Here is a 27,982-nt window from a genome sequence, read left to right on the forward strand (position 1 = left end):
GAAATTTTACAGCTATGAATGTTGTGGTGGGGTCAGGGAGTATCTTCCTCAGTCCTGAAGCTGGTGATACGCCCTGACCACTTGCTATGTTAAGAATGATGAGTGGAAATAACAAGGTTTCTTGACAGTGCATTGCAACAATGTTCACTGTAAGACATCAGGATGGACAGCCTGCATGGGAGGTGGGAACAGCTGGCCCGATTGGTGAGGAGAGCCAGAACAGAGAAAACAGCCACCCCTGCTTGAGAGGAGGCTAGTTGGTGGAGAAAGACAGAACAGCAACAGTAATCAACACTGTTTCAGCAACAAAAATCTTATACCTTCCACGAAAGGAGAATCGTGAGATGGCTTACTGCCACAGCCACAGCGTTAGTTTGCAGAGGTAAAAAACTTTACAACTGAAGCCAAGAGTTGTACGGAATCATTCATGACACATAACAAGCTGCGCATCTTGAATTCACAAGTTCATTACAGCATCGCACAGCTGTACGACATCTAGTTCACGAGTAACACAGCTTTTTTAAACTATGGTTTGACAAACATTTTAAGTTAAACCACTGACAAACCAGTACAGCAACAGCCTTCCCTGATAAGCCATATTGTAGCACTTAGATCCTGTAAATACACTATAACTTGGTTTATACGAGGGTTATTCCAAAAGTAAGGTCCGGTTATAAAAAAAAATCAAAACTAAAATGTTTTTTCAAAACAATTGTTTTATTTACATTCCTTACATCTTTATCTATTTTTCTACATAACTTCCATACTTATTTAAACATTTGTCACATCGTTCAACAAGCTTTTGAATGCCCATGTTATAGAAATCGGCCGCCTGTGACGATAACCAGTCCTTAACTGCTTCTTTCACTTCATCATCTGTGTCGAAGCGCTTGCCGCCGAGAAACTCCTTTAAGTAACGGAACAGGTGGAAATCACTTGGCGCCAGGTCCAGACTGTAAGGAGGATGGTCCATCTGTTCCCATCCAAATTTCTTGATCAGAGCTTGCGTTTCATTTGCAGTGTGGGGTCTGGCATTGTCATGCAACAACAAGATTCCAGACGACAAAAGACCACGTCGCTTATTCTGGATTGCACGTCGAAGTTTAGTCAGGGTAGCGCAGTAGGCGGCTTTATTAATCGTTGTTCCTCTCTCCATAAAGTCGACTAACAATACTCCACGTCTATCCCAGAACACAGTCGCCATAACCTTACGTGTTGAGATTGTCTGCTTTGCCTTGACCTTGACTGGCGATGACGTGTGACGCCATTGCATTGACTGACGTTTAGACTCTGGAGTGATGTGAGAAACCCATGTCTCATCCCCTGTGACAACATTGTCTAAAAGACTGTCACCTTCCTTATGATATCGCTCCAAAAAATCAAGAGCAAAAGCCATTCATTTCATTCGTTGGGGCTCAGTAAGCAGCCTGGGAACCCAACGGGCACACAATTTGTGAAACTTCAAATGTTCAGACAAAATTCTGTACAAAGTTGTTCTACTCACATTCGGAAAATGCATGTCTACGTCTGTAATAGTGAATCGGCGATCTTCACGAATTTTTTTGTCAACCGCATTGACCAAATCGTCTGAAATCACTGATGGTCGGCCACACCGTGGTTCATCGTGCACATTATCCCGTCCTTCATTAAAAGCTCGCACCCACTTGCGCACTTTACTGTCGCTCATTATGTTAGGACCGTACACTTCAGTAATCTGCCGATGGATTTCCGCCGCTGAATTGTTTCTTGCAGACAAAAACCGTATCACTGCCCTTACTTCACAATCGGCGGGCTGATCAATTGTCTTAAACATTGTAAAGTGACACTGTGAACTACACTCAGCAACAGTAACAAAGCGAATGGCGGCGTTTGACGCGCAAGGCTTGCCGGGAGTCGGCGCGCATGCGTGTTTTGTCATTGGCGCCAAATTTCAATAGTTACGGCGAATCGGACCTTACTTTTGGAATAACCCTCGTATGAAACTCAAAAGATATGAGAATAAAGATGACTTTAATTAATATGATTAAATAGAATCAAGGCTCAAAGTAATACACAGAAACTCGTAGCATGACATCAGGATGTGTTTCATTCTAAGAGCTGCAAGTGCAGCTGAGTCTGCTAAGCACCCCCAGCTCCCCCCACTGCACTATTCTGGGCAGATGTGTGATTGAGACGCCCACATGCCGAAGGCTGCGCATGCGGGAAACTAGGGCAGATGTGCTTGCAACACTACTTCTAAGAGGTGAACATTGCAGCACACTGTTATAAGCAGGATTTTATCATGCGTATTTATTTTCATCTTTTTATTTTTCTACCAAAGCAGTAACATTTATTACGTGACTAAATATTAACCAATATGGTAAGCAAAATTATAAAAAGTTTTACATACAGGCATTTAAGATCAAGCTGTGGAAAGCTTTACATACAGGCATTTAACATAAAGTTATGATATTCATTAATTTATACATTTTCCATTTTGGAATATGCAATACATCATCGGTAACTGTGTTTAGTGATAAAGTCAAACGCATGGAATTAGGCAAGCTAAAAATCTGCTAACCCCAATAAACCCAAACGCTGGTGGGACTATCTCAATTTCATAACAGAAAAAAATTTTAACAAATGTATTGAATGAAACATTGAATACACTTTAGCAGATAGTCTGTGCAGTCTAGGATATTGCTCCTGGGGCATCATTTTATAAAAGTCTTGTAAACTCCTGGACTGGACAACTGGTCGTTGAGTGGGGTGTTACACTGTAAATCTATCAGCTCAAGTTGGAAGTAATGAGGTACATCAGCAACTGTAATGAAAGAGCAGACTGACAATTAAACTGAAAACCATTTTCAGATACGTATTGTTCTAGAATCTCTTTGAGAACTCACAATGAATCATTCAAATCTGTATGTTACCTACAAATTGAGTGTATCTCAATATTGAATATCAGAATGTCTTCGTTTTTGATGTGGCATGATCTTTTACATGCACATATTTCTTTATGTTCTATTCATTCTAAATTAATGTATGATGGCACGACTCAAAAGGCTGTTGCCAAACGAATCCACCATCATCAGTGTTTACGTTGATAACTCTTATGATGTTCATGTTAGATTGATCTGTAAGGTGAGAGTAATAAGCTTGAGAAGATGCCCACGATGATATGTTTTATGGAAAATGAAATTAATGTAATAATTGATGACAATAATTTTAACAGTTCAGTAACAAATCGTGAATATGACCAGTGTGATCTGGTTTCCAAGCTTTGAAATAGGCAGCAATGGAGCGTCTCTGGGTCTTTTTGTTTGTCAGCATACAATGGAGATGCAGAACACTGACACACAGTCTGAATAGTGTTCTGGTGGGAGTAGGATTTGCTTTTCCTAAGCAGTACAGCTGAACCCTTCCAACACTGGATGGTGTCGTTATCACACTGCTTTCATATGTTTGGTTGTATATCGTAATGAACATTTACTAATAGTAGTGCAGATAACTGAGGCAGGTTCCCTGTTGTATTTCACTGGTTAGGTTTAAGTAGTTCTAAGTTCTAGGGGACTGATGAGCACAGATGTTATGTCCCATAGTGCTCAGAGCCATATATTACCCGACTTTATTTACGTGTGATTGGTGCTTGCCTGTAAAACCTATCGATTAAACAGCGGATGCTGTGACTAGGGCAAGAAGCAAGATGGCATTCACCCCTCAGGCACATAGCCAAACAAGTCCTTAGTGGAACATTCACCTACAACATGCTATAGTCGTTTCAGTGAAGATTAAATCTGGAATTAAATTAAATTAAGGCCACAGTAAAAAAGTCAGACAATAAGAGTTCACTGCATAATGGCTACACCGCACCATTAAGTGTAGATTGATAGCAGTAGAACTCAAGAAAGTTTCTGAATTGTATTGGCGAGGCCTGAGCAGTACTATGGAGCTCAGGCCTTAATAAATATGGATCACACAATATGTCAGCAATACTGCTTGTAGATGATACGACCGTATTTAACACAGTTTAATCTTAAGCAACACAGAAAGAAATTTTACTGATTTTGCATTGATTCTCCATGTATGTTCTCTCTAAAATGACTGTTTTGAGGTCTAGGAATCTACAGCATTGGTAGGAGGAAGTTACTAAAATTCTGATATCTTTATGTAAAATTTTATTTTTATTTAATTCACACTGTATAAAAACTAATTAAAATTTTTTTTAAAGCCAACATTACCAAAATTTTAATGTTGCCCTTTCACATAATTTTGTTGCAATCCTTGTACATAAGAAAGAAAGCAGACTTTCTCTTTTTTGTTGAATGGGGAATCATGAACAATTAATAACACTCATTCAAACAAATTACTTCAATACTTTACAGAAAAATGAATACAAATCATACAAAGATATATATATATATATAAATCGTAATACCATCATTGTTATTTCTTTAAGAGGAGCTCAACAGCCATTTGCATTATCAGTTTTGTGGAGATTACTCTGGGTGATCTTCACACTAAAACTCAAAAGCACATTAATGGTGGATGTTAACGGAGGACTTGTACGACCGTCACATTTACAACTGGTCACCACTCAGTCACAGGCTTTATTTTTGACACAGGCCATCCTGTAACAGCTATGCACTATCTTGTGAAAGAGCTGCACGCATTTGAGGAAGTGTGTTGCAGACATATTCGATACACAAAAATATCCAGGACGAAGCAGCATGCTGTGGTTTATCAACCATTCCTCTAGCTAGCTGTACATCGGCAAAAATGGATGTGTTATTCTAGTGTTTGATTTTAATTCATACCTTTCTTTCACTCAACCAGGGTGAATTTATCTGTGTCTCCATCCACGGATTATGATACTGGGAAGTATGTTGGTCATCCTCCAACCAATGATGAGGAAAATCTGAGAGCTCTAAAAGAGCCTTGGACCCCATCAGGTATCTTCAAGTTTCCAAAACCTTTCTTTTCAACGTCATTGGACTACCAGGCACTCATGGTTTGTGTATTCAAATGTCATGCAGGGAGCATTTTGGAAAGTATGTATTTTCCTTGGAAAAATACAAGGTGGTCATGGTCATCAAGAACACTGGGCCTTTGTTAGCAAGCCATTTCCTAACTGGATGAAAGCTTTAGAGAGCTTTGATCACCATGCAGATACGAAATATCATAAATATGCTGCCGAGCAGACACGAAGTTTTGTAAAGTTGCAGAAGGCACAGTATTTGATGTTACTGAGTAAATCAATATGGAAAATAGTAAAATTGCTTAAGAGAACAGAAAAAAATTAAAATCTGTTATGGAAACAATTCTTTTGTGCGGAAGACAGGAAACTACCCTCAGAGGATCCCATGATTCTGGAGAAGTTACAAGAACCTGCAGATAAGACAGTAATTTTAGAGCACTACTTCATTTTTGTTCTCCATCCAGCCATAAAACACGTAAGAATCACTTGCTTACACAAAATAGCCACAATAAGGCCATGTATACCTCTTCCAGAATTCAAAATGGAATTATCAAACTGTGTAGTAATGCCTTTCAACCGAAAGAACTTAAAAGAGTAAAAGAAGATGTTTTTTTTTTTTACTGTACTGGTTGACAATACAGAAGACATATCATGGCAAGAGCAACCAATGTTATTTTTACGATAAGTAGATTCGTCATCTGGAAAATTGATCATCAGGGAAGATTTTCTTGAATTTATCTGCGTAGAAGATGTTTCAGCTCAAGGACTGCCAACAACAATTATAATGCATCTCTTTTAGATATGAATAAATTTATTGGACAAGGCTCTGATGGTGCTGCAGTGATGAGCAGCCAGTTACGAGATCTGAGAACAAATATTGCAGGACGATACCATAAACTGTGTGGCACATATTCTTAATTCAGTTCTAGTGCCTTCATGTGAGATAGCTATGATACGGAAATGGATCAGAACTATAAAAATTACAGTAAACCTTTTTTGACAATTCCAATTCGGGACAACCTTTTGAAGAAAATTGCAGAACAAATTAACTCTAATCATTTGATGCTTATCTCCCTTTGTGAGACATGGTGGACAGAAAAGCATATGGCTGTTGAAAAATTTGCAGAAATGCTGTCTGTAGTACAAGCAACACTTGAGACACTTCAAGGCGCTGCTAGTAGGGATATCGACACTCAAGCATACCAACTGCAGACCACTTTAGAAAACAGCCACTTTATTGTGTCCCTAGTTAGAGTAAGAAAAGTTTTTTCATAGCTAGTGAAACTACACAAAGCAAAGCAGAAGGTCTATAAGGACTTTACCAACACTTGAAGCTATGCGAAAACAATAAAAATTACTTTGCAAATATTTGGAACGAAAGTAAATTCTCATTCCTTTTTGAGCAGGCAAAACAGATGAGGCCAAGTGACATAGTTGTTCCAAGAATGACTGGAAGGCAAACCCAGTGCAACAATGTACCAGGAGACACTGCCAAAATATATCACTGCAGAAACGTATTTTACCCTTTTACAGAACATGTGATTTACCCTTTTACTGAACACGTGATTACAGTACTCCATGCTCATTTTAAACCACATGAAGAAATGATCAAAGGAATTCAGATGCTCTTGCCTGAAAAAAAAAAAAAAATAATAATGATGACTCCAGGACAAAAAAGTCTCACAAAGACAGCACAAATATTTCTGGGTGAAAATGCAGGCACAGTATTTCTGGGTGAATATGAGATATGGCACAATCACTGGAAAACTCTAGATCATAAACATGCCACTGAAATAGAAGCTACTGGTCAGTGCAATGAACAGTTTCTCCCTTTCATAAAAAAAGCTTCTCGTCATAGCCACACTTCCAGTATCTATGATGATGCCAGAAAGATGTTTCTCTGCTCTAAAGGGGCTAAAAACATACATCAGAAATAAAATGGGAAATGACAGACTTACTAGTCTTCCTCTAATGAGTGTTCATTGTGATCTGGCAGTGCAATTAGATTCCAAACAAACTGTAAATAAGGTGGCAATAAGATGTAAAAGACTAAATATAATACTTTTAAAGTCATTTTTGTTATTTCATAAGTTACAGTAACTTATGAGCTGAAGTAACAGCCAAATAACAAAGTTTCACAAACCTAAATATAAACAAAAAAATGCTGTAATAATATTGTAATATTTTATTATATAATACATTTAATCATATAATTTAATATTATATAAATACCTACAATTTTAGATTTATTTCTTTTGTCATCCAGAAGTACCTTATTACATACATTACATATTTTTTATTTCAAGATGCCTAGATTAATTAGTGCTTACATGCAGCTTTACTTGTATGTGATGTGGAGTCTCATGTGCTTATCAGATTTTTAATTTCCAATTGATTGATTTTATTGGTGGAAAACAACAGTGTCATTTTATGGTATGAGCCAGCCAAGTTATGGGCAGAGTCTTGTTTACCTTCCTAAAGTGAAGTAATGGTCATCCCCCTTTTAAAAGCTATAGGTGTGTCAGTGGACATAAAAATACTCGGCTAGTTTTGAAATGAGCTTGTGAGGGAAAATATTAAAAGTGAGATGAATAAATAAATCCTTCCCAAAATAAAAATAAAATAAAAACAGAAAGAAAACTAGTATGAATGACAAACAGGGTGAAAATATCTTCACTGGGACGTATACTGTAAGCAAATTGCATACAAGAAGAGTCACTGAAAGAAAGATTGCAGGAAGGGAAGGGAAGGACAGGAAGAAAAAGAAGAAGAAGAAGAAGAAGAAGAAGAAAACGACTTTGAATTCTGCGTGACATAAAAAGTGGACAGTTACCAGCAGACTAATGAAGAGGCACGGGAAAGAAGAAAGCGGAAAGCAAATGGTCAATATCTTGTAAGAAAACAGAAATACCACAGAAGCAGACTTATTGTTATATAATTCTGTTGAATTCTCCACAGTTTTCATCAGTCTAAGATCAACTGCAAGTGAAGCAACCGAGTAATACACAAAACTAATCCTTGTAACATAAATATGGCTTTATTCATAAACCACTGAACAATAATGGAAATAAGCCTAACGTAACTCCACACATTGCAAGACAAAAGAATCATACATAGGGGGCAACATAGGCAATACACAGGACAACAGATGTGAGCGGTACAAACTAAAAGAACGTAGTGGCAGTGAGTAACCGCTGCTCCGCACGTATATAGGCACGAGTCACCAGTGGATGGCGTGGTGGAGATCTTGCTTTGTGCCTGCTTCCTACTTGCAGCCTCTACTGATCAGCCTGCACTGATACAATTGGCAGTTGATTTAAGTACATGCACGCAATGACACTACACTGAGCTTACTCCCATTCACATAAACTAGTAGCAGTATACGGGAGAAAGCACTCAATCTAGATCTGACTGACTGTTTCAACTGTTAAGCTCTTTTTTCACAACCACCTAAATTTTCATTTACTAAAACTTGCTTCTGATGTAACATAAGAGACACTTTCAGCTGTGACACAAAATGGCTTGAAATTGTCCTCCTCTTCTGATATTATATTTATTCTTTCAGCTCTCCAAGAGTGATTCAAATATTCGCATTTGGTTTCTGATTTGGAAATTATGCCTGACATTTATTGAAATGACAGAATCACCTCTCATGGACTCACCGGGCCCGACACGAATGCCAGTCAACTTACTTTTCAACGCTTTCGGAACACCCTGTCATACAACTGAGGAAACCTCAGTTGAAGCAAGTCAACATAACATGGCCCAGATAACTATAGTTGGATTTAAACTTCTTGTCATTTGACAGGTAGCAGACTGCATGGCTCCAGTCAACAATATGCCAATGGGAGTTTGGCACAGTCGGCTCTCATTGTGTTGCCACTTCCGCTGTGCTGTGCTACCTAAAGCAATGTGTCTGCCAGTCCTCAGAGAGACATCATAGTGTGACATTTGGGTGAATTTTAGCTTTGCATGCCTGAAGATGTGTGATGACAGTAGTCAAATGAGGAGCAGACTTGCACACTTCTAGGAAACTTTCACAAAGGGTCAGACATGGCGTGATCATACACAGCCAGTTGCATGAATTTGGGAGAATATTTGGTGTGGGGAGAGGGGAGGGAGAAGGGAGGGGGAGAAGGGAGGGGAGGGGCCAGGGGAGAAGGGAGGGATGGGAGGAGGAGGAGGAGGAGGAGGAGGAGGAGGAGGAGGAGGAGGAAGAGGGGTGGGGAGGGGAGGAGGGAAGAGGGAGAGGGATATGGGGGGAGAGGGGACGGGAGGAGGTAAGGGGAGAGGAGGAGGTAGAGGGGAGAGGAGGAGGGAGAGAGCAGGAGGGGAGGAGGAGATGGGGAGGGGAGGAGGGGAGGAGGGGGAGGAGATGGGGGAGAGGAGGAGGGGGAGGAGATGGGGGAGGGGAGGGGAGGAGATGGGGGAGGGGAGGGGAGGAGATGGGGAGGGGATGGGAGGAGGGAGAGGGGAGGAGGGAGAGGGGAGGAGGGAGAGGGGAGGAGGGAGAGGGGAGGAGGGAGAGGGGAGGAGGGAGAGGGGAGGAGGGAGAGGGGAGGAGGGAGAGGGGAGGAGGGAGAGGGGAGGAGGGAGAGGGGAGGAGGGAGAGGGGAGGAGGGAGAGGGGAGGAGGGAGAGGGGAGGGAGAGGGCAGGGGGGAGAAGGAGGGAGAGGGGAGGAGGGAGAAGGAGGGACAGGGGAGGGGGAGGGGAAGGAGAGGGTGATGGACGGGGGAGGGGGAGGGGAGGGACAGGGGAGGGGAGGGGGAGGAACAGGGGAGCGGGAAGGGGAGGGGGAGGGGAGGGAAGAAGAGGGAGAGGGAGAGGGAGGGAGGGAGAGAGAGAGAGAGAGAGAGAGAGAGAGAGAGATGCTGGAGCACATCTTTTTCAATTGGATACAGCAGTGGAGTGAACTGCAGCTGCTCAACAAACCAGTGAATGATAATTTGGAAGGAGAATTTCGTGAAGGTATCAGGCGAGTCATCTAAACTGGTGACACTGGGGAAGAGGAGGCACATCAAGAATAGTGTCACAAAACTTGACTCTTTTCATGAAAATGCGATTTGTCGTGTGAGCTATAAACATACACTTAGGTGAGAAAAGTTATGGGATAGCAATAAGCACATATACAAAAGGTGGCAGAATCGCTTACGCAAGGTATTTTTAAAGGGCAGTGTATTGGTGGAGCTGTCATTTGTACTCAAGGTGATTCGTATGAAAAGATTTCTGACTTGATTATGGCTGCATGACGGGAATTAACAGACTCTGGATGGGGAGTGATAATTGGAGTTAGACACATGGGACACTCCATTTCGGAAATCATTATAGGATTCAATATTCCGAGATCCACAGAGTCAAAACTATGCTGAGAATACCAAATTTCAGGCATTACCTCTCACCACAGACAATGGAGTGGCCTTCACTTAATGACCGAGAGCAACCACGATTGCGTAGACCAGTCAGTGCTAACGGATGAGTAACACTGCATGAAATAACAGCATAAATCAATGTGGGACAAACGACAAATGTATACATTAGGGCAGTGCAACAAAATTTTACATTCATGTGCTATGTCAGCAGTGACCAATGCAAGTGCCTCTGCTAACAGCATAATAATGACTGCAGCACCTCTCCTGAGATCATCATCATATCAGTTGGACCCTAGACGACTGGAAAACTGTGGCCTGATCAGATAAGTCCCAGTTTCAGTTGGTAAGAACTGATGGTAGAGTTTGAGTGTGACACAGACCCCACAAAGACATGGATCCAAACTGTTAACAATGCACTGAGCAAGCTGGTTGTGTTTACATGGAATGGACTGGATCCTCTGGAACAACATAACTAATCATTAACTGGAAATGGTCATGTTCAGCTACTTGTTCCCTAATAACAATGGAACTTTTATGGATGACAACATGCCATGTCACCAGGCCACAACAAGTGAATGATTTACCCTCCCAGATCATCCAACATGAATTCCATCGAACATTTATGGTACATAACTGAGGTGTCAGTTCATGCACAAAATCCTGCACTGCTAACCCTTTGCAATTATGGATGCCTACAGTGCCTGCATGGCTCGTTATTTCGGCAGTGGACTTCCAATGACTTTTTGAGTCCATGCCACGTCAAGTTGCTGTACTATGAGGTATCCCGTGACTTTGGTCACCTCAATGTATTACTCCAGGAAGCAGTGTCCAACACTTAAAAAGTTACATGCTACCTTTGTAGCAGCAGCCTGTTTCAGGGTAGGAAATCATCATTGCCATGAATTGTGAAAATTTAAGATTCAGCAATAAATTTATTTCTGGTCACAAATTATTAACGGAACATGAAGATATTGCAGCGTTCTTAGGGAATTGGTAGGGCAAATTTTGACGATATAATTTGGCTTGATGAAACATGAGTGTGTATGACATAGTTCAAAGAAAAAAAAAGAGGGAGAAGGGAAGATCTATGCAGTCATGACAAGTGATGTCAGGTAAATGTTAGCTATTACTTCACTCCATAAATACCCCAGCAGTTTAGCTCGTAAGGCAGTCAGTCGGACGGATCAATGGCGAAAATGACGTTCGCACTTGATTCCGTGATTGCAACGAAGTGACGTCTGGCGTTAGTCTGTTGTAGGTTTCCTGCACGCTACACACAACAATAACTGCTACAGGAAGAGATGGCTTCCTCGCCATAATCATCAGTCTACCTCTGTTGCAGATGGGAGGAAGTGGAAGTCTTTCCTTCCCACCAGGATAGGACACCAGTGCACCTGACATTCCAGCGGAGTGAATAGGCCCTCTCTGGGTGGCAGGCCAATTTCGTCGAACTTCACTGCTACAAGGCAACCATCACTGCAATACAGCAGATGGCGAAGAACGGTGGTGGGCAGGAAGGCAGAGCACCTCCCAACACGGCATGTGTAAATTCAATACACGTGCTGCTGTCGTGTTATAGCCAATGCTGAAGTATGCAATGTCAGCTGCCTCAAGCCGACTGAAGGCTGCTTGTGACGCAATTCCTCAGCAGGCATTATTTTTCCATTTGTTGAAACAATTTTATGCTTTCTTCTCTGCTTTGATGAGCGGTTAGAATATTTTGGCGTTAAAATGAAATACTTCAGATTCCATAAAATGAACTTCAAAAACAAACTGGTCAGGGTGTCACAGTTCCTGCTATAGTCTCAATATGCACTTGGCAGAAATAATATTAGCTTCGAAGTTGTTCAGGGTGATGAAACTCAAAAGACTTTAATAAGATGCAAGGTGACTGGAATGCTGAGCAGTCTGCAGGGTGTGGAAACTGTGATACTGACATCTCTGTGATTAGTGATGTTGAAGAGATTTAATGTTACAAATAAACTATTGGAAAAAGTTGATGATGATAATGAGACAGTAATAAAGTTGAACAATTATTTACTTGAATATATTTGAGGAATCAGTGTATGTATGACACATATGAAAAAGCTGACACTGAAAAGAGGAAGATAAATATGTACAAAACAGTCACAAAAAGTAAAAAGTCATGAAAACTGAAAGTGGACAAAATAGCCAAGCTTGACATTACTTTTGAAAGAAAGGAAGATTTTCAGGTGAATACATTTCTGGTTTTATGGTCAGATCGATAACTGAATTGGAGAAAAGAAAGAAATCAATTTTCCTGGACAAGAAAACACTGAACTATTGAAATGTGCTAAAAACTGCAACATAACTTTTTTTTTTAGTGATGAGGTTGTTGATTTTAAAGCATACATGAAGAGCAACAAAATAAACACCTACTCCCTAACTATTTTGTATAGTGTGTTGCAAGAAAACATCGTTCAAAAACTGTTTCCAAATTTGCAGATTGCACTATGAATATTTTTGTCAATCGCAGCAACCAACTTTTCACCCAAGTGCTCTTTACTTCTCCTCAAAAGACTCTAGAGCTATTTGAGATCACCCACGACGCAGGACCGAGTCAACAGTCCTGAATTCTGATATGACAAAGTAACTAGAGGAAGATATGATCGATTAATTTGCTACAAAGAAAGCGCATTGTAAACAGCTCTGCCTGATTTGAGTGTGCTACGTTCAATATGCATGTATTTATAATAATAGTAATTATAATAATAATTACTACTACTACTACTGTTAGCAGTAGCAATTGTAGTATTCAGTTACGTACAGATGTAAGTTACTTGGTGGTATATTAACGTCAAAATGAGGGGTGGAAGTATTTTTCTCTGCCTTGGGGCAGCAAGCAGCTAAATTAGCCCCTGGGTACAACAAGAGATAGTTGACGCCCTGGTGAAGAGTGTGGTTGAACTTATAGAGGCCAGGGTAATACTGGGTTATTAGAGAAGTGTTGGATGGTAGCTGGTTAAAAGGGTTACTGGTGTCAGAAGACGAGATGGCATGGGAGTTCCGTTCTTGGATGAGCTGGTTAGAATTCTGTTAGTTAACAAAGGCTCTGGCAAGGTTAAAAGTATATTTCAACAATTGCTGCTTTCCACTACACATGCAGCAACCATTGGAAATGAGACTGTAACTTCCTGAGATGGAAAAGGTAATATTTGTCGAAGTGGAGGTACTATTGGTTGTTGGTGTGCTTAATATAACACACATGAATATAATAGAGGGAAACATTCCACGTGGGAAAAATATGTTCAAAAACAAAGATGATGAGACTTACCAAACAAAAGCGCTGGCAGGTCGATAGACACACAAACATACACACAAAATTCAAGCTTTCGCAACAAACGGTTGCTTCGTCAGAAAAGAGGGAAGGAGAGGGAAAGATGAAAGGATGTAGGTTTTAAGGGAGAGGGTAAGGAGTCATTCCAATCCCGGGAGCGGAAAGACTCTTTGCCTTTACAAATGTCTGCTTGTTGCTGTGTATGTGCGGATGGATATGTGTGTGTGTGCGCGCGAGTGTATACCTGTCCTTTTTTCCCCCTAAGGTAAGTCTTTCCGCTCCAGGGATTGGAATGACTCCTTACCCTCTCCCTTAAAACCCACATCCTTTCGTCTTTCCCTCTCCTTCCCTCTTTCCTGACGAAGCAACCGTTTGTTGCGAAAGCTTGAATTTTGTGTGTATGTTTGTGTGTCTATCGACCTGCCAGCGCTTTTGTTTGGTAAGTCTAATATAACACACATATTGATGGAACCATCTGAGAGGTGAAGTTCGACATCTAGAAAGGTGGCTCACTGAGTTGAGGAGGACTGGGTGAAGTGGATTTGGGAGTAGGTGTTGATGTTATGGAGGAAAGAGCAAATATTGTCCTTGCCATGAGTCCAGATCATAAAATTGTTGTCAATGAATCTCAACCAGACAAGGTGTTACAGGTGATGAGTGGATAGGAAGGATTCCTCCAGATGGCCCATAAATAAGTTGGTGTCATATACTGCCAAGTGAACACCCTTGATAGTATCATGAATTTGTTTACAGATTTGGTATTCAAAAATGAAATAACTGTGAGTCAGAAATTGGCCGGCTAGGAGAATTACGATTTCTAGTTCCATTTTGTTCTTGCCATCCATCTTCTGTACCAATTTGCTATTGGGATTTGCTGTTAGTTATCAGTTCTGTAGCTTTTTGTAGAGGCATAGTGCCATTGTCTATTGCTGGATTCTTAAAGTTCTGCAATTTATTGTCTCTGAATAAAAAGTGCAAGGAGCAGTAGGGTTCCTAAGAAACATGTTACTGTTTGTTCTACATAAAATGATGAAGGACTACCCACTTACCTTGGAATTAGAGTAGTAATGAGCTGGTTTGTTTTAACTAAAACTGAAACAAATTTATCCTTTGATTACACAACTTCGGGTCTTGAGCAAGCTGTCATGAAATATTTAATCAAAGAGGTCTGGAATAGTTAAAATCAAATGATAGAAAATCCAGGATGGAAGTAACAATATTATGAAAAGGATAGTTGCTGCTCACTATGTAGCGGAGATGCTGATCACAGATAGACACTGCAAAACGACTGTCACAAAATAAGCTTTTGGCCAAAAGGTCTTTGTCAAAAATAGACCCCCCCCCCCCCACACACACACACACACACACACACTAATACAACTTGCACACACGACCACAGACTCTTCTGGCAGCTGAAGCCGACTACCTGGAGTGTGTGTGTGTGTGTGTGTGTGTGTGTGTGTGTGTGGTCTATTTTTGACAAAGACCTTTTGGCCCAATACTTATTTTGTGACAGTCTTTCTGTTGTGCCTGGCCATTACAGTTAGTAATACATGTACCAAATACATTAATATTCCCTTAAGAAACCATTACTGTGATGATAATGACTTACCTTTGTCAGGACAGAATTATACAGGGCTAGCGTGTTTCAGGACTACCAACTGCATTAAGACCAAATACAATATTTCCAGGTACAACTTGTAATTTTCTTACAGACCTACTACACACTATTGCATTTATTATTAAAATGCGTGATGTGCATAAAGGAAGTAGAACCCATAGATCATTCTTTACTTCTCTGGAATTAGCTTCATTTTGTTGTAACAGATTTTTAAGCTCTACTATACTCACCACAAAAGTGTTGCTGGAATGGTGGTTGTGGTGCACCACGGTCAAGGGGAAAGCTATTGTGAACAAGACAGCCAACCATTACCACTTCTGACTGAGATGTACGAACATTAGCCACTGTGCGTATATTCAATGCAAGAATAACAAGTGGTGGTGGTGGCTTTAGATCTACAGGGCTCACTTCCAAATGTCCCATTTTACTGCATACAGCCTGCAAATACCAAAACACAGTTATTACTATTAACAATGTCACATGCATTTAATCACTTTCATCTTTTTTCATAGATTCCATCATGAGAGAAAATTTTGGAATGTGGAACTAGTCATGATAATCACCAATAAGAGAACTTTTAGAAACAATCCTTAGTGCTTTAGGAACTAAATTTTATTAAACTTCCATATAGATACTATTTGATTTAACAAAGCATTGTCACTCAGTGCACTCTTTCAATCACTCTGAATCCATCAGTATAATTAGTATGGCTAGAGGGCATGTTAATTAGAAAATATCATTTACTGAAAATATTAATGCTGTATGAACATGCAAATTTGAGATGAGATTAGGAGACTGGGACCTATACTATTCAACAGTACAAGAATCAAGCTTCATTGTAATGCATTTTATTTTATCTGAAATTAATTATGTTGTGTATTAATTGACTTTCCAGTTCAGAGAGGCTGAAACTTCTCATTGTAAATTCTGTCAGAACTACTGTGAGCTTCTGGACTGACTACAAAGTTTCGTTAGTTCAATTTTTCTATACAAAATGACATACAGCAGTGACTCATTAATCCACTAATTAATAATTACATGTAATTCACTTTAAGTTGCATAGGTTAAATAGTGTCTTTTGCAACTGCAATGAAAGTCATATTAAGTTCAAATGCATTTTGCTTTATTCTGAAGTATTTTCAGTGGTCACTGTAAGTGCAGAAGAAACAGGCGAATAAACAATGAAGACAAAATACATAATTCACTGTAATATGGTGCTCTTTCATGTAAATAAGGGGCTTCTTCACAACTGTGCATTTTTCTAAATTTGTAACTAGCAACATTTTTTATAACCCGATTTTATTGGTTCTTGTAGTCCATTAAAAACAGTAAATTCAAGCCCAGCCAAATTTTCCAGCATTATGTAGTTTTCAAAATAAGAGTTTGCATCGGCATCACCATTTACGAGATCCACTTCTACCATGAAATACTTAAGTCTGCAGTGAGATTGCAATGGAGAAACATCTAAGCCCATCTGTATGAAGGATATACCACAGTTGATCCTATGGATATATTAAACCCAAAAATAGTCTATGTTTGTGACATGTTCCATGTTCTACTGTTTATGACTCAATAATTCATAGGCAATTCTTTATAATTACATGTGTGATCATATACATGACACAAAAGACTTAATCCTTAACAATGACTTATAATAACAGAGTTGATTAATGAGAACAGAGTATTACTGTGCACATGTAACATTAATAATTCTATACAAGTGGAAGGACAGTGTATTGGGTGATTTCTTAAGTGACTGTTATTTTTCACACTTGAACAGTTTGACTATGCAGATGTCAGGTTATTACACTTGAACTACATTTTAGAACATCAACTGAAGGTAGTATGTAATTATCCATTTATCTGCACGAAACTGAAGTATGTGAGAGACAAACTGGCCATAAACATGAGTTCTGACAAGCTTCAAGTGCAATTAGAGTGTTTGAAAATCAGTTTTGTGTGGACTACATTATTGACAGTAGCCTACTTTCAGCCAGTTTTCAACGGAGGTGCTGTTACCAAGGATATCTGTGCAGGTAAGCCTGGTAAGTTACAACCTATGCATAGCACACTAGCAATGATGAGTAATTCCTTGGTCAATAGGCTGACGATTTTATTATGACCTTTACCAAACTGTTAAAACCCTGCTGTAGGTTCGACTGAGAAACGTGGATACAATTCATGCTCTCAGTGCATCCCACATGCAGTCACTTCACTGGGAACACAGCAGTCAGTTGCACATTGAATCAAGACAGTCCCACATTAATAAGAAAGGAACCAAATGTTGCCATTATGTAACAACAAAGTTCAAATCACACTTGGACAAATCTGTGTGCAAACCAAATATTGTCATATAAATTTCAAACCACAGTCCTGGAAGGTTGTTGTTGAAAGGTGCACCTGAGAGCTTGATGTAAACAGCGCGTGGTTGACAAGTGAGAATATGGCAGTCCACGTGAGTCCTTAAATCTGCCATGAATGGCACCAGCACAATCATCCTACCATGTCGCGCCTAACAACTTCGCCAGACATAAGCGTGATTATGCCAAGTGATCCATCGAACATCACACAGCATTAAAAGACAAAACCTAATCCATAACAGATCTCCAGTGCCATATCCACAGATACTCCTAACACAGATACTCCTAATCCTTCAACCAGCTCATGAACCAACTGAAAATGAACAGATCCTCACTGTTAAATGTCACCCTCGACTGAAACAACTCAACCACAACCTACACATGGGTTCCGACTACGCTTAATTGTTTTCTTGCAGTCAGACACCACAGTGCCAATAAGTTTTCAGGACATCATATCCACAAAGGCTTTTGAGCTAGAATATATATTTATATTTTATTCTGCACTACCAATGAATATCAGCATTTTGCATCAGTGCCACATACACATGGAGTAGAACACCTTTACAAGTGTATGTATCTGAAAAAAAGAAAATCATCACAAAGTCTTTGTACATAGTTATGCACGAGTAGTACACAAATGTACATCTGTCACCTAAGTATGAGACTATATGTGTATACAGAGATGACATTGCAGAATTTTTAATTTTCTTGTACTTTGTTTGAAATGTGTTCCTGGCAATGGTGGAAATTTCCTGAATATTGTGCTGTGTTGTCAGGATGTGCATGCAGGTGTGTGTGTGTGTGTGTGTGTGTGTGTGTGTGTGTGTGTGTGTGGGCGCGCGCGCGCTTTGAGAATGCACACTGAAGACAAGTCTCAGTGATCATGAAATTTTCACTCACAGGTGTGTAGAGAGAGAGAAGAGAGAGAGAGAGAGAGAGAGAGAGAGAGAGAGAGAGAGAGAGAAGAGGACAATAACGACAAACATGTATACCACGAATCGGACTGTCGGCACATTCTGAATGAAACTATGAATGTTGAGCTGAGCTTATTGAATGCAGGCATTTTCTTTTTCTTTTTCTTTTAATTTAAAAGTTATATCTGTGGACTGAAAAACATGTGCTAGCTGCCACACACTACTGCAACCATACATAATTAAGTCCGTTTGCCTCATTATTCTTGCTTCTACGAAGGAACTGTTTCATTCAAAATGTAAACCAACCCAGCATATTTTAGTAATTGGGTGTGAGCACATACATGCCTTGAAAGGCAATTCATACTTGCTATTAACAAATTAAAGAAAACAATTTTTATTCCCAAACCTCTATTTTGCACCAACTAATTGGGTTTGCTACAGGTTGTGGTTCGTGGATATCCAACCAACATGGTCCTCGTATCTTTCTGTCTAGTAATAGCAGTTCCAGCGATGATGTACGAGTACCAAATACATGGCTAAATGTTTCACCTTTCAGATCAGATGGCAGCGGTGGATACTGGGCCTGAAAATTCCCTTCCACTAAATTAGTTTGTCGTTATACTGCATATATACAATTTGCAAACAATAAAAATAAAGCAATAATCCAGCTTTGTATTTAAGTGTTTCTTCCGCCAAATAAGATATTTTTCATAAATAAGAACAAACAATACAGAGAAACTGATGTTATCCTCAGATTAGTTCCATTCCAAAAATTACCCCGCCACTGCCCCAAATAATGCCTCACACAATGTCTACATTTACTGATCATCATGCAATTTCCTGAATTTCATCTACAGATGGATAAAGAGTACTGCCACTCACTCTTGGTCTTTAAAAGAGGAACTATTCCACTCACAAAGAAATATTAGTCCAACAGAACATTTTATCTTAATTAGAAGCTACCAATAATCTACTCTCCAAATTTTCTGATTCTTTCTTAGATTCACCATATGACATCGAAGTGCTAGCAACATCCTCTTGGAAGACAGACTTGCTGATCTTTGACTGCACTGTTCTTTCGTATACTGATCTTACTGAAATCAGTAATACAAAACCACTGTCCTTTCCAGCTGGCAAAGGAGATGCTTTTAGTACAATGGTTTTATCAGTTTGGTGGTAAGTTCTATGGGACCAAACTGCTGAGGTCATCAGTCCCTAAGCTTACATACTACTTACTCTAAATTAAACTAATTTATGCTAAGGACAACACACACACACACACACACACACACACACACACACCCATGCCCGAGGGAGGACTCGAACCTGTTGATAGGTGCAGACATGCACTCTGTGGCAAGACACCTCAGACCACGCGGCTACCCCACGCAGCCTTGACTCAGTTAATCAGCTGTCATACATGGAGACGTGTCAGTTGCATCACAGTGCTTCTTTGCATAAACATTGCTCTCTGTCATTGGTAATTCTACAGTAGCAGACAATCTTCCTACCATCAAGTTGTTCTAACTAGGGACACAAGGAAACACAAAGTCTTAAATAACTAACTGTTAGGTTTACTGGGTCACAGAGTGACAACAAGAATATTAGTACACAAACAGTAATCACATGACAGGAGCACATTTGACCACTGAGATTATGAAGGTCCGAGCATCCACATATAATCCCAGCAGGTACCAATGGTGTCAGGTTGCCCATTCATGCTGGAGCAGAATCAGGCTGCCCCTAAAAACATACTACTCGTAATAGCTGTAACTATTAGTCTGCAAATGAAGTAAATAATAATGCAACGTTGTTCAGTACAACGTTCTCAGTTATCAACAGAAATATCTGCACTTATACCCCTAAACCCGTGTATAATAAAATGTATAGGGGATAGTTAAGTTAACAGATTTCAAACAAGAATCAATTTGGGATCATCATTTCACACAGTTCTATTTCCCCCAATGTGTGTCAAGAAAACGACAAAAATGGAAATTGAAGACAAAAGGTATCCAACTGGTCGACGAGTATAAGTTACACTGCCAGATCTAGAAATTAGGTCTCAGTTCAGTTTCTGATTCAACTTGTGTATCAATGACCTATACAGAGATCATTAAAAATCATTCACTGTATAATGAAATACTTCTCAATTTGTTAGAGATATTACTCTGAATTATAAAAAATATGTCTGTCCTTTAATCGATATTAACATAATTACAATAAAACCTGTGTAAAAAACTAAATTAATTAAGAAATTATAAATACAGTAAATTAAAAGTTACAAAATACATAAATTACTTACAGGATATTTCACCTCCAAATATTCTGACACCAATGGGACCCCTGGCTCACTGAAACAGTATGAACGTTCAACCTTCCGGCATTTAAACTGCAGAATCTTGTTCTTCTCTGCTATTTTCTTGTTAAATTCCTCATAAACATCTGGAAATTTTACTTCTTGCCCTGTGCTGACATTTCCTTCAAGGTCCCACCGCTGCATATTCAAAACACAAGTATTATTCTAAAAATCGTTTAGACAATTGGACCATACAATGTCACTGAGTAGGAGGTTTTCTTTTACGTATGTATAGCACAAGATAAATTACATCCTGTACATTAAAGACATAGACTAATTCACTGTGAACATCTGCAAGCAACCAAATGTACATTTTACTAGGATATATAGCACATGGTTTTGTCGAGCACCAAATATGGAAGAAATCATTTTAGAAGGACCGTTTACAATTAGGAAATCACAGATTTTCGTTAAATCAGCCACTGCTACTTACCTAATAGTATGTTTGGCTATCTCTGACTTGAAACTAGGCACAATTTGCTACTAAGTTATTTCATGAATTCTGTTAGTTTTGATACATGTAGAGGCAGAGGTTGCCAGTTTCCATCAGTAGGTACCACATTTCAAAAGTTTACAAGAGGGTGGTTTTTCAACTCTTAACAGGCAATTGATACCATTGGTATTGTGTAAATCAGGTGATCAGGACACTATCCAATTCATAGTCATACTCCTCAATACAGAAGATCATGATTCTGGTCATATGGATTGGATAATTGTCCTGCTAGAAAATGTTATGTCCAATAAGGAAGCAACGGGGTTGAAGTGTTTTAAGAAACATGTAGAGTGTCCAGATAAGCTAAGGCAAATGTTTCTTAATACCACAATATTGCGTCCCTCAATCTCTGAAACTTTCTGAGGCATGACACAACTTGTCATGGAGTGAAGCAAATAAATAATTTTTGATTCACTTTTCTTTTTTGAAAGAATTAAAGAAGCAACATAGCTGCTGCCGCATAGTAAACTACAGATCTACTTTCTCTGTTCCCCATTGTCACTTTATCCTCAGGAATAACAGAATTAAGAGACCTGGCAGGACAACTGAATGTAGCCTACACAGTTCCAGTTAAATAACTGTTCAGATTTTGACTTGTTTGGATAACTGAGCATTAAATTGGAAGGTGTGTAGGTGTTCTTTACACAATGAAGCACAAATGTTCTCTCTTTTCAATTCGGAAGTATAATGATTTTCAACATTTGCGAATGCCTGTTTACTTTTCAGTATGTATTGCACAAAGGAGATGGCACCAAATTATATTCCTTTGCTATGTCAAAGAGTTTAACATTCCAATTGTCTTCAGCATAACAAGTAACTGTCAGCCTCTGCTGAATTTGTTTCTTTTGCTATCCATAACTAGACACAACTTTAACTGTACAAAATTCAGCTCTTTTATAAACAACACAATATAATCAATTTTTACACTAGGACCTCAAGGCAAAGTTTTCTATGACATCCTGTCCCATGTGGAAATTGGCATGAGTTCGAACTTATTAACCAGATGCTATGACCTGCCCACTGATTGTGAATTACTGATATTTTTCTTTATCAGTAATTTAATGGAACTAATTTTAAAATATTAGGAATTTCATTATAATTGGATTTCAGTTTGCAAAGTGGTATCAGTTGAAATTTGTGACTGGACTGAGGATTTCTTGCTAGTGAGGATGGACAATGTTATATTGGATGGGGATTCATCTATAGATGTAGAAGTAGCTTCACGTGTGCCCCAGAGAAGTGTGTTGCATATTACTGATCTGTCAGACAATATTAATACGACCCTCATATCTACTGAAGTATACAGTTATCTACAATGAATTACTACCTGAAGAAAGCTGCATGAATATTCAGTCAAATCTTCAAATGAAGTCAAAGTGGTGCAAAGATCGGCAATTTGATTTATATGTTCAGATATGTAAAGCTGGGCACTTTACATAATTCAAAAACATAGTATCTGATGACTACAATATCAACAAACCACAACTGAAACAAGTCAACTCATATTTGTAAATTTATTTAATCGTATGGCTAGGGCCCCCTGCCGGGCAGACCATTCGCCGGGTGCCAGTCTCTCAATTTGACACCACTTCGGCAACTTGCAGTCGATGAAGATGATAGGAGGATGATGATGATGATGATGATGATGATGATGATGATGACAGCAGAACACCCAGTCCCTGGGCGGAGAAAAATCCCCAGCCCAGCTGGGAATCAAACCAAGGCCCAGAGGATTGACAATTCATCACACTGACCATTCAGCTACCGGGGGCGGACATATCTGTGTGTAACAACTTATGATGATAGGAAACGACTGACCCTTCCATACAGCCAAGCACATTCGTCTAGGGACATACCAATCTCAGTTAAACAATGTGCAAACATTTTGGAAAACTATGTCACATTTGACCATGTGGGATACACTAGAAGCACACAGAAGGGGTACACTGACTTCTTCCTGGGAGGGGGGGGGGGGGGGGGGGGGGGGGGGGGGAGCTGGCAGCAGCTTTCAAATTCCCTTGGTGTGGTGACCCTATCATAATAATAGCCTATATGCAGATGCTGGATTAGTACTATACCAGTCCCAACCCAGCAGTGGCTGGACATTGGGCACTGGAAGGAAATACTATGAAATGGGTTGATTTCGTTAGCTTTAGTGTAAAGATAAAGCAGGTGATAGACTACAGTTCACTGGCAGGATAATGAGAAAATAATTGGTCTACAAAGAAGACTGCTTATAAAATACTGGCCTGACCCATCCCAGAATATTGCTTAAGTCGGTGAGACACATAACAAATAGGTCTAACAGGATTTTTGAATATATACAAAGAAGGGAAACACAAATGATGACATGTTTGTTTGAACCTCATGAGACTGTCACGAAAAAGGTGAAAAACCTAGAGATGTGGAAAAGAAGGTCTCTAACAACTGAACATTGGGCTACATAATTTGAGCTCACATGAAGATTATCACATTTAAATTCTGGCCTTAACTCCATCTATTCAAGTTAATGCCATACTAAATGCACCTTGAACACTTACAAAATCATACTGCTGTGGAAAAATGCATAAGTAGCTGGGCAATTGAAGTGATTGTCACAAAGGTAAATAAACAGTAACAAGTAAACTTTCATGCCTGGAAATGTTACACTCATTACAATATTTCATTATTATGCCATAGTCAAATGAATGTCTTGTTGTCCGCAAAGGACACCTTCTCTCAATGTTGCAGAACTACTTGCCAAATTGTCTCACTGTCATGTGCTTCAAATGCACTTACACAAACAGGTGAATGGTATGGCTATGGGGAGCCCCTTAAGCCTAGTGATAGCATTTTTTTTAATGGAAAAATTCAAAAAAACAGACGTTAAGAACTGCCAACAAAGAACTATTACACTGATGATATGTTTGTGTTGTGGAGACATGAAAGAGGTGAATTAGGTCATTTTTATTAATATCTCAGCGAGAAAAACCAATGATACAATTCACTACAAAAGTGGAAGTACACAGCAGATAACACTTCCTTGAAGATGCTGGCTTGGGCTACATGGTATATCAAAGACCCACACGCTAGGAACATTACCTACATCGGGTTCATATTACCACCAACAACAAAAGTGAGATATTATAAAAATGTACACAAATATAACAAAGAACATCTATGAACCGGAGATGCTCAACATGGAACTGGAGTACCACACCAATGTGCTCCTGAAGAATTGATATTTTCCCACTGAGATAAAAGTGACGTGAAGACAGTCACAAAAAGATCTCGGTGATGTACAGGTGCCTGCAAAATCAAGGGTTTTCCTGTCATTCATTTAAGATGTTAGTGGCTGCACACAAAATATCTAGATGAAACAAAACACCAACTAAGGTCATAAGCACCCACATCACAACCTTAGATCACCAATAAGTAAAAGAACTTAAAAGCAACTATACATTAAGCCAAAAGACTATATGTTAAGTCAAACTGATGGAAGGAAAGTAAGCAAAGAACAAGGACTCCCTCATGGAGGAAGATCCACGAAATATGCTGTAGAGACAGTGGAATTCCCGAATCAAAGATTAAATGTCCTTTTGCCATACTGCTAAGATGGATAAAAATTAAAACATGGTTGACAGCCCACGTGTCGTTCTCTAAAACACCCAGCAACTCAGATGGCAAACATACCTGAGAACTTAAGTAGTTAAAAAAAAGGGCATTCGGTCAGCAAGTGACAAACAGTCAAAGGTTGATGACAATGAACACAAGGCAGCAGGAGACCACCACTTACCAAATGGCAACGGTTAAAACGACAACGCCCAGTATGAAATCTAGCTAAACTGATCTCCTCGCAGCGACAAGGCTGAGATGAGGTCGGCCAAGCCACTGGAAAAGGTTTAATTTCGCAGAGTTTGTTCCCGTGAAGAGAAGACCACAGGTGATGCCATGTGCCTACAGACAACAACAAAGAGACCATCTGAAAGGAAGGAAGTGCTAGTGCACCAAGGTAGGAGGACTGCAGCCTTGGCAGCAGCCTCATTTCCCATAAAACTGAAGTGACCAGGTACCGACAACATCACAGTGGTTTCCTCAACGGCGAGAAAATTGAAGTTTTCTTGGACCCATTGCACTAAGGGATGGACTGGATACAGCACACAGAGGCTCTGAAGAGCATTGAGAGAACCGGGGCATATGACAATTAAAAAACCTGTGTTGCCAGATGTTTGCCGTAAATACTAAGCAGTGTTCTAGAAACTGAGACCGAAAATGGTCTGCACCAATGATGGAAACACACACGACACCACTGTCAGCCTTCGAGCAATCAGCGTACACAAAGGTACTATCGCTAAGTTCAATGGGAAGGTCGAGAAACTTACAGAAATAGATCGAATGCAGACTAGTTTCCCTAGGAAGTGAATAAAGTCCAAGACGAACATTTGCCGCCAAAGAAAGCCACGGTTATGAAGTGTTTCCATCGGGAATGTGGCAGGTAGCTTGAAGTTAGGCCACTGGAGCAATAACCAAAAGCGAACTCCAGGAGAAAACAGAAGAAGGATGAGCCCCATACTGGAGGTCAAAGGAGTCATCGAAAAATGAGGCATAGGACGGGTGGGCAGGCATAGCAGACAAAACAGCACGCATATCCACTGAGGAGAACATCATGCCAGTACAACAGCGGTATTTTTGTAGCCTCTGCATAGAGACTATCATGGGAATAATGTAAAAGGTGATAGTAGCCAAACGGATTCCACAATGGTGGATTGTATTAAGACAGCACAAGATGGACGTGCAGATGCACAAACAAAACACCCCATAGCCTAGATTTGAACAGACAAGTGATCATTACAAACAGAGGAGGGTGATCCGTTTCGCTCCCCAGGAAGTACTGCTTAAAACATGCAGGAGACACAGAGACTGGGTACAGCATGCAGCCAGGTAAGACATGCGAGAGGACCAACAAGGTTTTCTATCAAACATGAGCCCCAGTAATTTCACAGTTTCAGTGAAGGGAAGAGCAACAGGCCCAAGATGTAAAGATGGAAGAAAAAACTGATTGACCCGGCCAGAAATTCATACAAACTGTTTTGTCAGTGGAAAAGCCATTGTCAGTACACAAATGATCGGCCCATCACTGAAGACGCTGTTCAAGTACACAAGTCCATGGAGAACTGCAACAGATAACAAAGTTGCCTATGAAAAGAGAGCTGGAGATGTCTGGCAGGAGACAGGCCATAACAGGCTAATGGCTATAGCAAAGAGGATGACGCTCAGGACAGAGCCTTGAGACACCCTTTCTTGCTGTCTAACAAGGCTGAATACATACGTACGTTGAAAACTCAGTCTTTTAAAAATTCCTGAATGAAACGAGGCACGTGGCCTGGGAAACCTCACCTACATAGAGTACGAAGGATACCAGTCTTCCAGCAGGTGTCATAGGCTTTCTAGAAATCAAAAAACACGACCTCATTCTGGTATTTCCGCAGGAAACTATTCATGATATGAGTTGACAAAGTGATGAGGTGGTCAATTGTACACTCCTGGAAATGGAAAAAAGAACACATTGACACCGGTGTGTCAGACCCACCATACTTGATCCGGACACTGCGAGAGGGCTGTACAAGCAATGATCACACGCACGGCACAGCGGACACACCAGGAACCGCGGTGTTGGCCGTCGAATGGCGCTAGCTGCGCAGCATTTGTGCACCGCCGCCGTCAGTGTCAGCCAGTTTGCCGTGGCATACGGAGCTCCATCGCAGTCTTTAACACTGGTAGCATGCCGCGACAGCGTGGTCGTGAACCGTATGTGCAGTTGACGGACTTTGAGCGAGGGCGTATAGTGGGCATGCGGGAGGCCGGGTGGACGTACCGCCGAATTGCTCAACACGTGGGGCGTGAGGTCTCCACAGTACATCGATGTTGTCGCCAGTGGTCGGTGGAAGGTGCACGTACCCGTCGACCTGGGACCAGACCGCAGCGACGCACGGATGCACGCCAAGACCGTAGGATCCTACGCAGTGCCGTAGGGGACCGCACCGCCACTTCCCAGCAAATTAGGGACACTGTTGCTCCTGGGGTATCAGCGAGGACCATTCTCAACCGTCTCCATGAAGCTGGGCTACGGTCCCGCACACCGTTAGGCCGTCTTCCGCTCACGCCCCAACATCGTGCAGCCCGCCTCCAGTGGTGTCGCGACAGGCGTGAATGGAGGGACGAATGGAGACGTGTCGTCTTCAGCGATGAGAGTCGCTTCTGCCTTGGTGCCAATGATGGTCGTATGCGTGTTTGGCGCCGTGCAGGTGAGCACCACAATCAGGACTGCATATGACCGAGGCACACAGGGCCAACACCCGGCGTCATGGTGTGGGGAGCGATCTCCTACACTGGCCGTACACCACTGGTGATCGTCGAGGGGACACTGAATAGTGCACGGTACATCCAAACCGTCATCGAACCCATCGTTCTACCATTCCTAGACCGGCAAGGGAACATGCTGTTCCAACAGGACAACGCACGTCCACATGTATCCCGTGCCACCCAACGTGCTCTAGAAGGTGTAAGTCAACTACCCTGGCCAGCAAGATCTCCGGATCTGTCCCCCATTGAGCATGTTTGGGACTGGATGAAG

The 27,982-nt window shown here is 40.6% G+C and overlaps 1 protein-coding gene across 1 annotated transcript in view; it reads right to left on the bottom strand.

Annotated features, from left to right (window-relative positions):
* Positions 1 to 27,982, bottom strand: part of LOC126162843 (DNA polymerase alpha catalytic subunit) — a 244,379-nt gene that overhangs the window by 154,390 nt on the left and 62,007 nt on the right. The window contains exons 11-13 of the mRNA XM_049919607.1: positions 20,823 to 21,014; positions 18,927 to 19,103; positions 15,477 to 15,684 (exon numbers count right to left, since the gene is read on the bottom strand). Coding sequence (XP_049775564.1) covers positions 15,477 to 15,684; positions 18,927 to 19,103; positions 20,823 to 21,014 — 577 coding nt within the window. The remainder of the gene's footprint in view (positions 1 to 15,476; positions 15,685 to 18,926; positions 19,104 to 20,822; positions 21,015 to 27,982) is intronic.

The sequence above is a fragment of the Schistocerca cancellata genome, chromosome 2 (assembly GCF_023864275.1).
Source record: "Schistocerca cancellata isolate TAMUIC-IGC-003103 chromosome 2, iqSchCanc2.1, whole genome shotgun sequence".
Taxonomy (NCBI): Eukaryota; Metazoa; Arthropoda; class Insecta; order Orthoptera; family Acrididae; genus Schistocerca; species Schistocerca cancellata.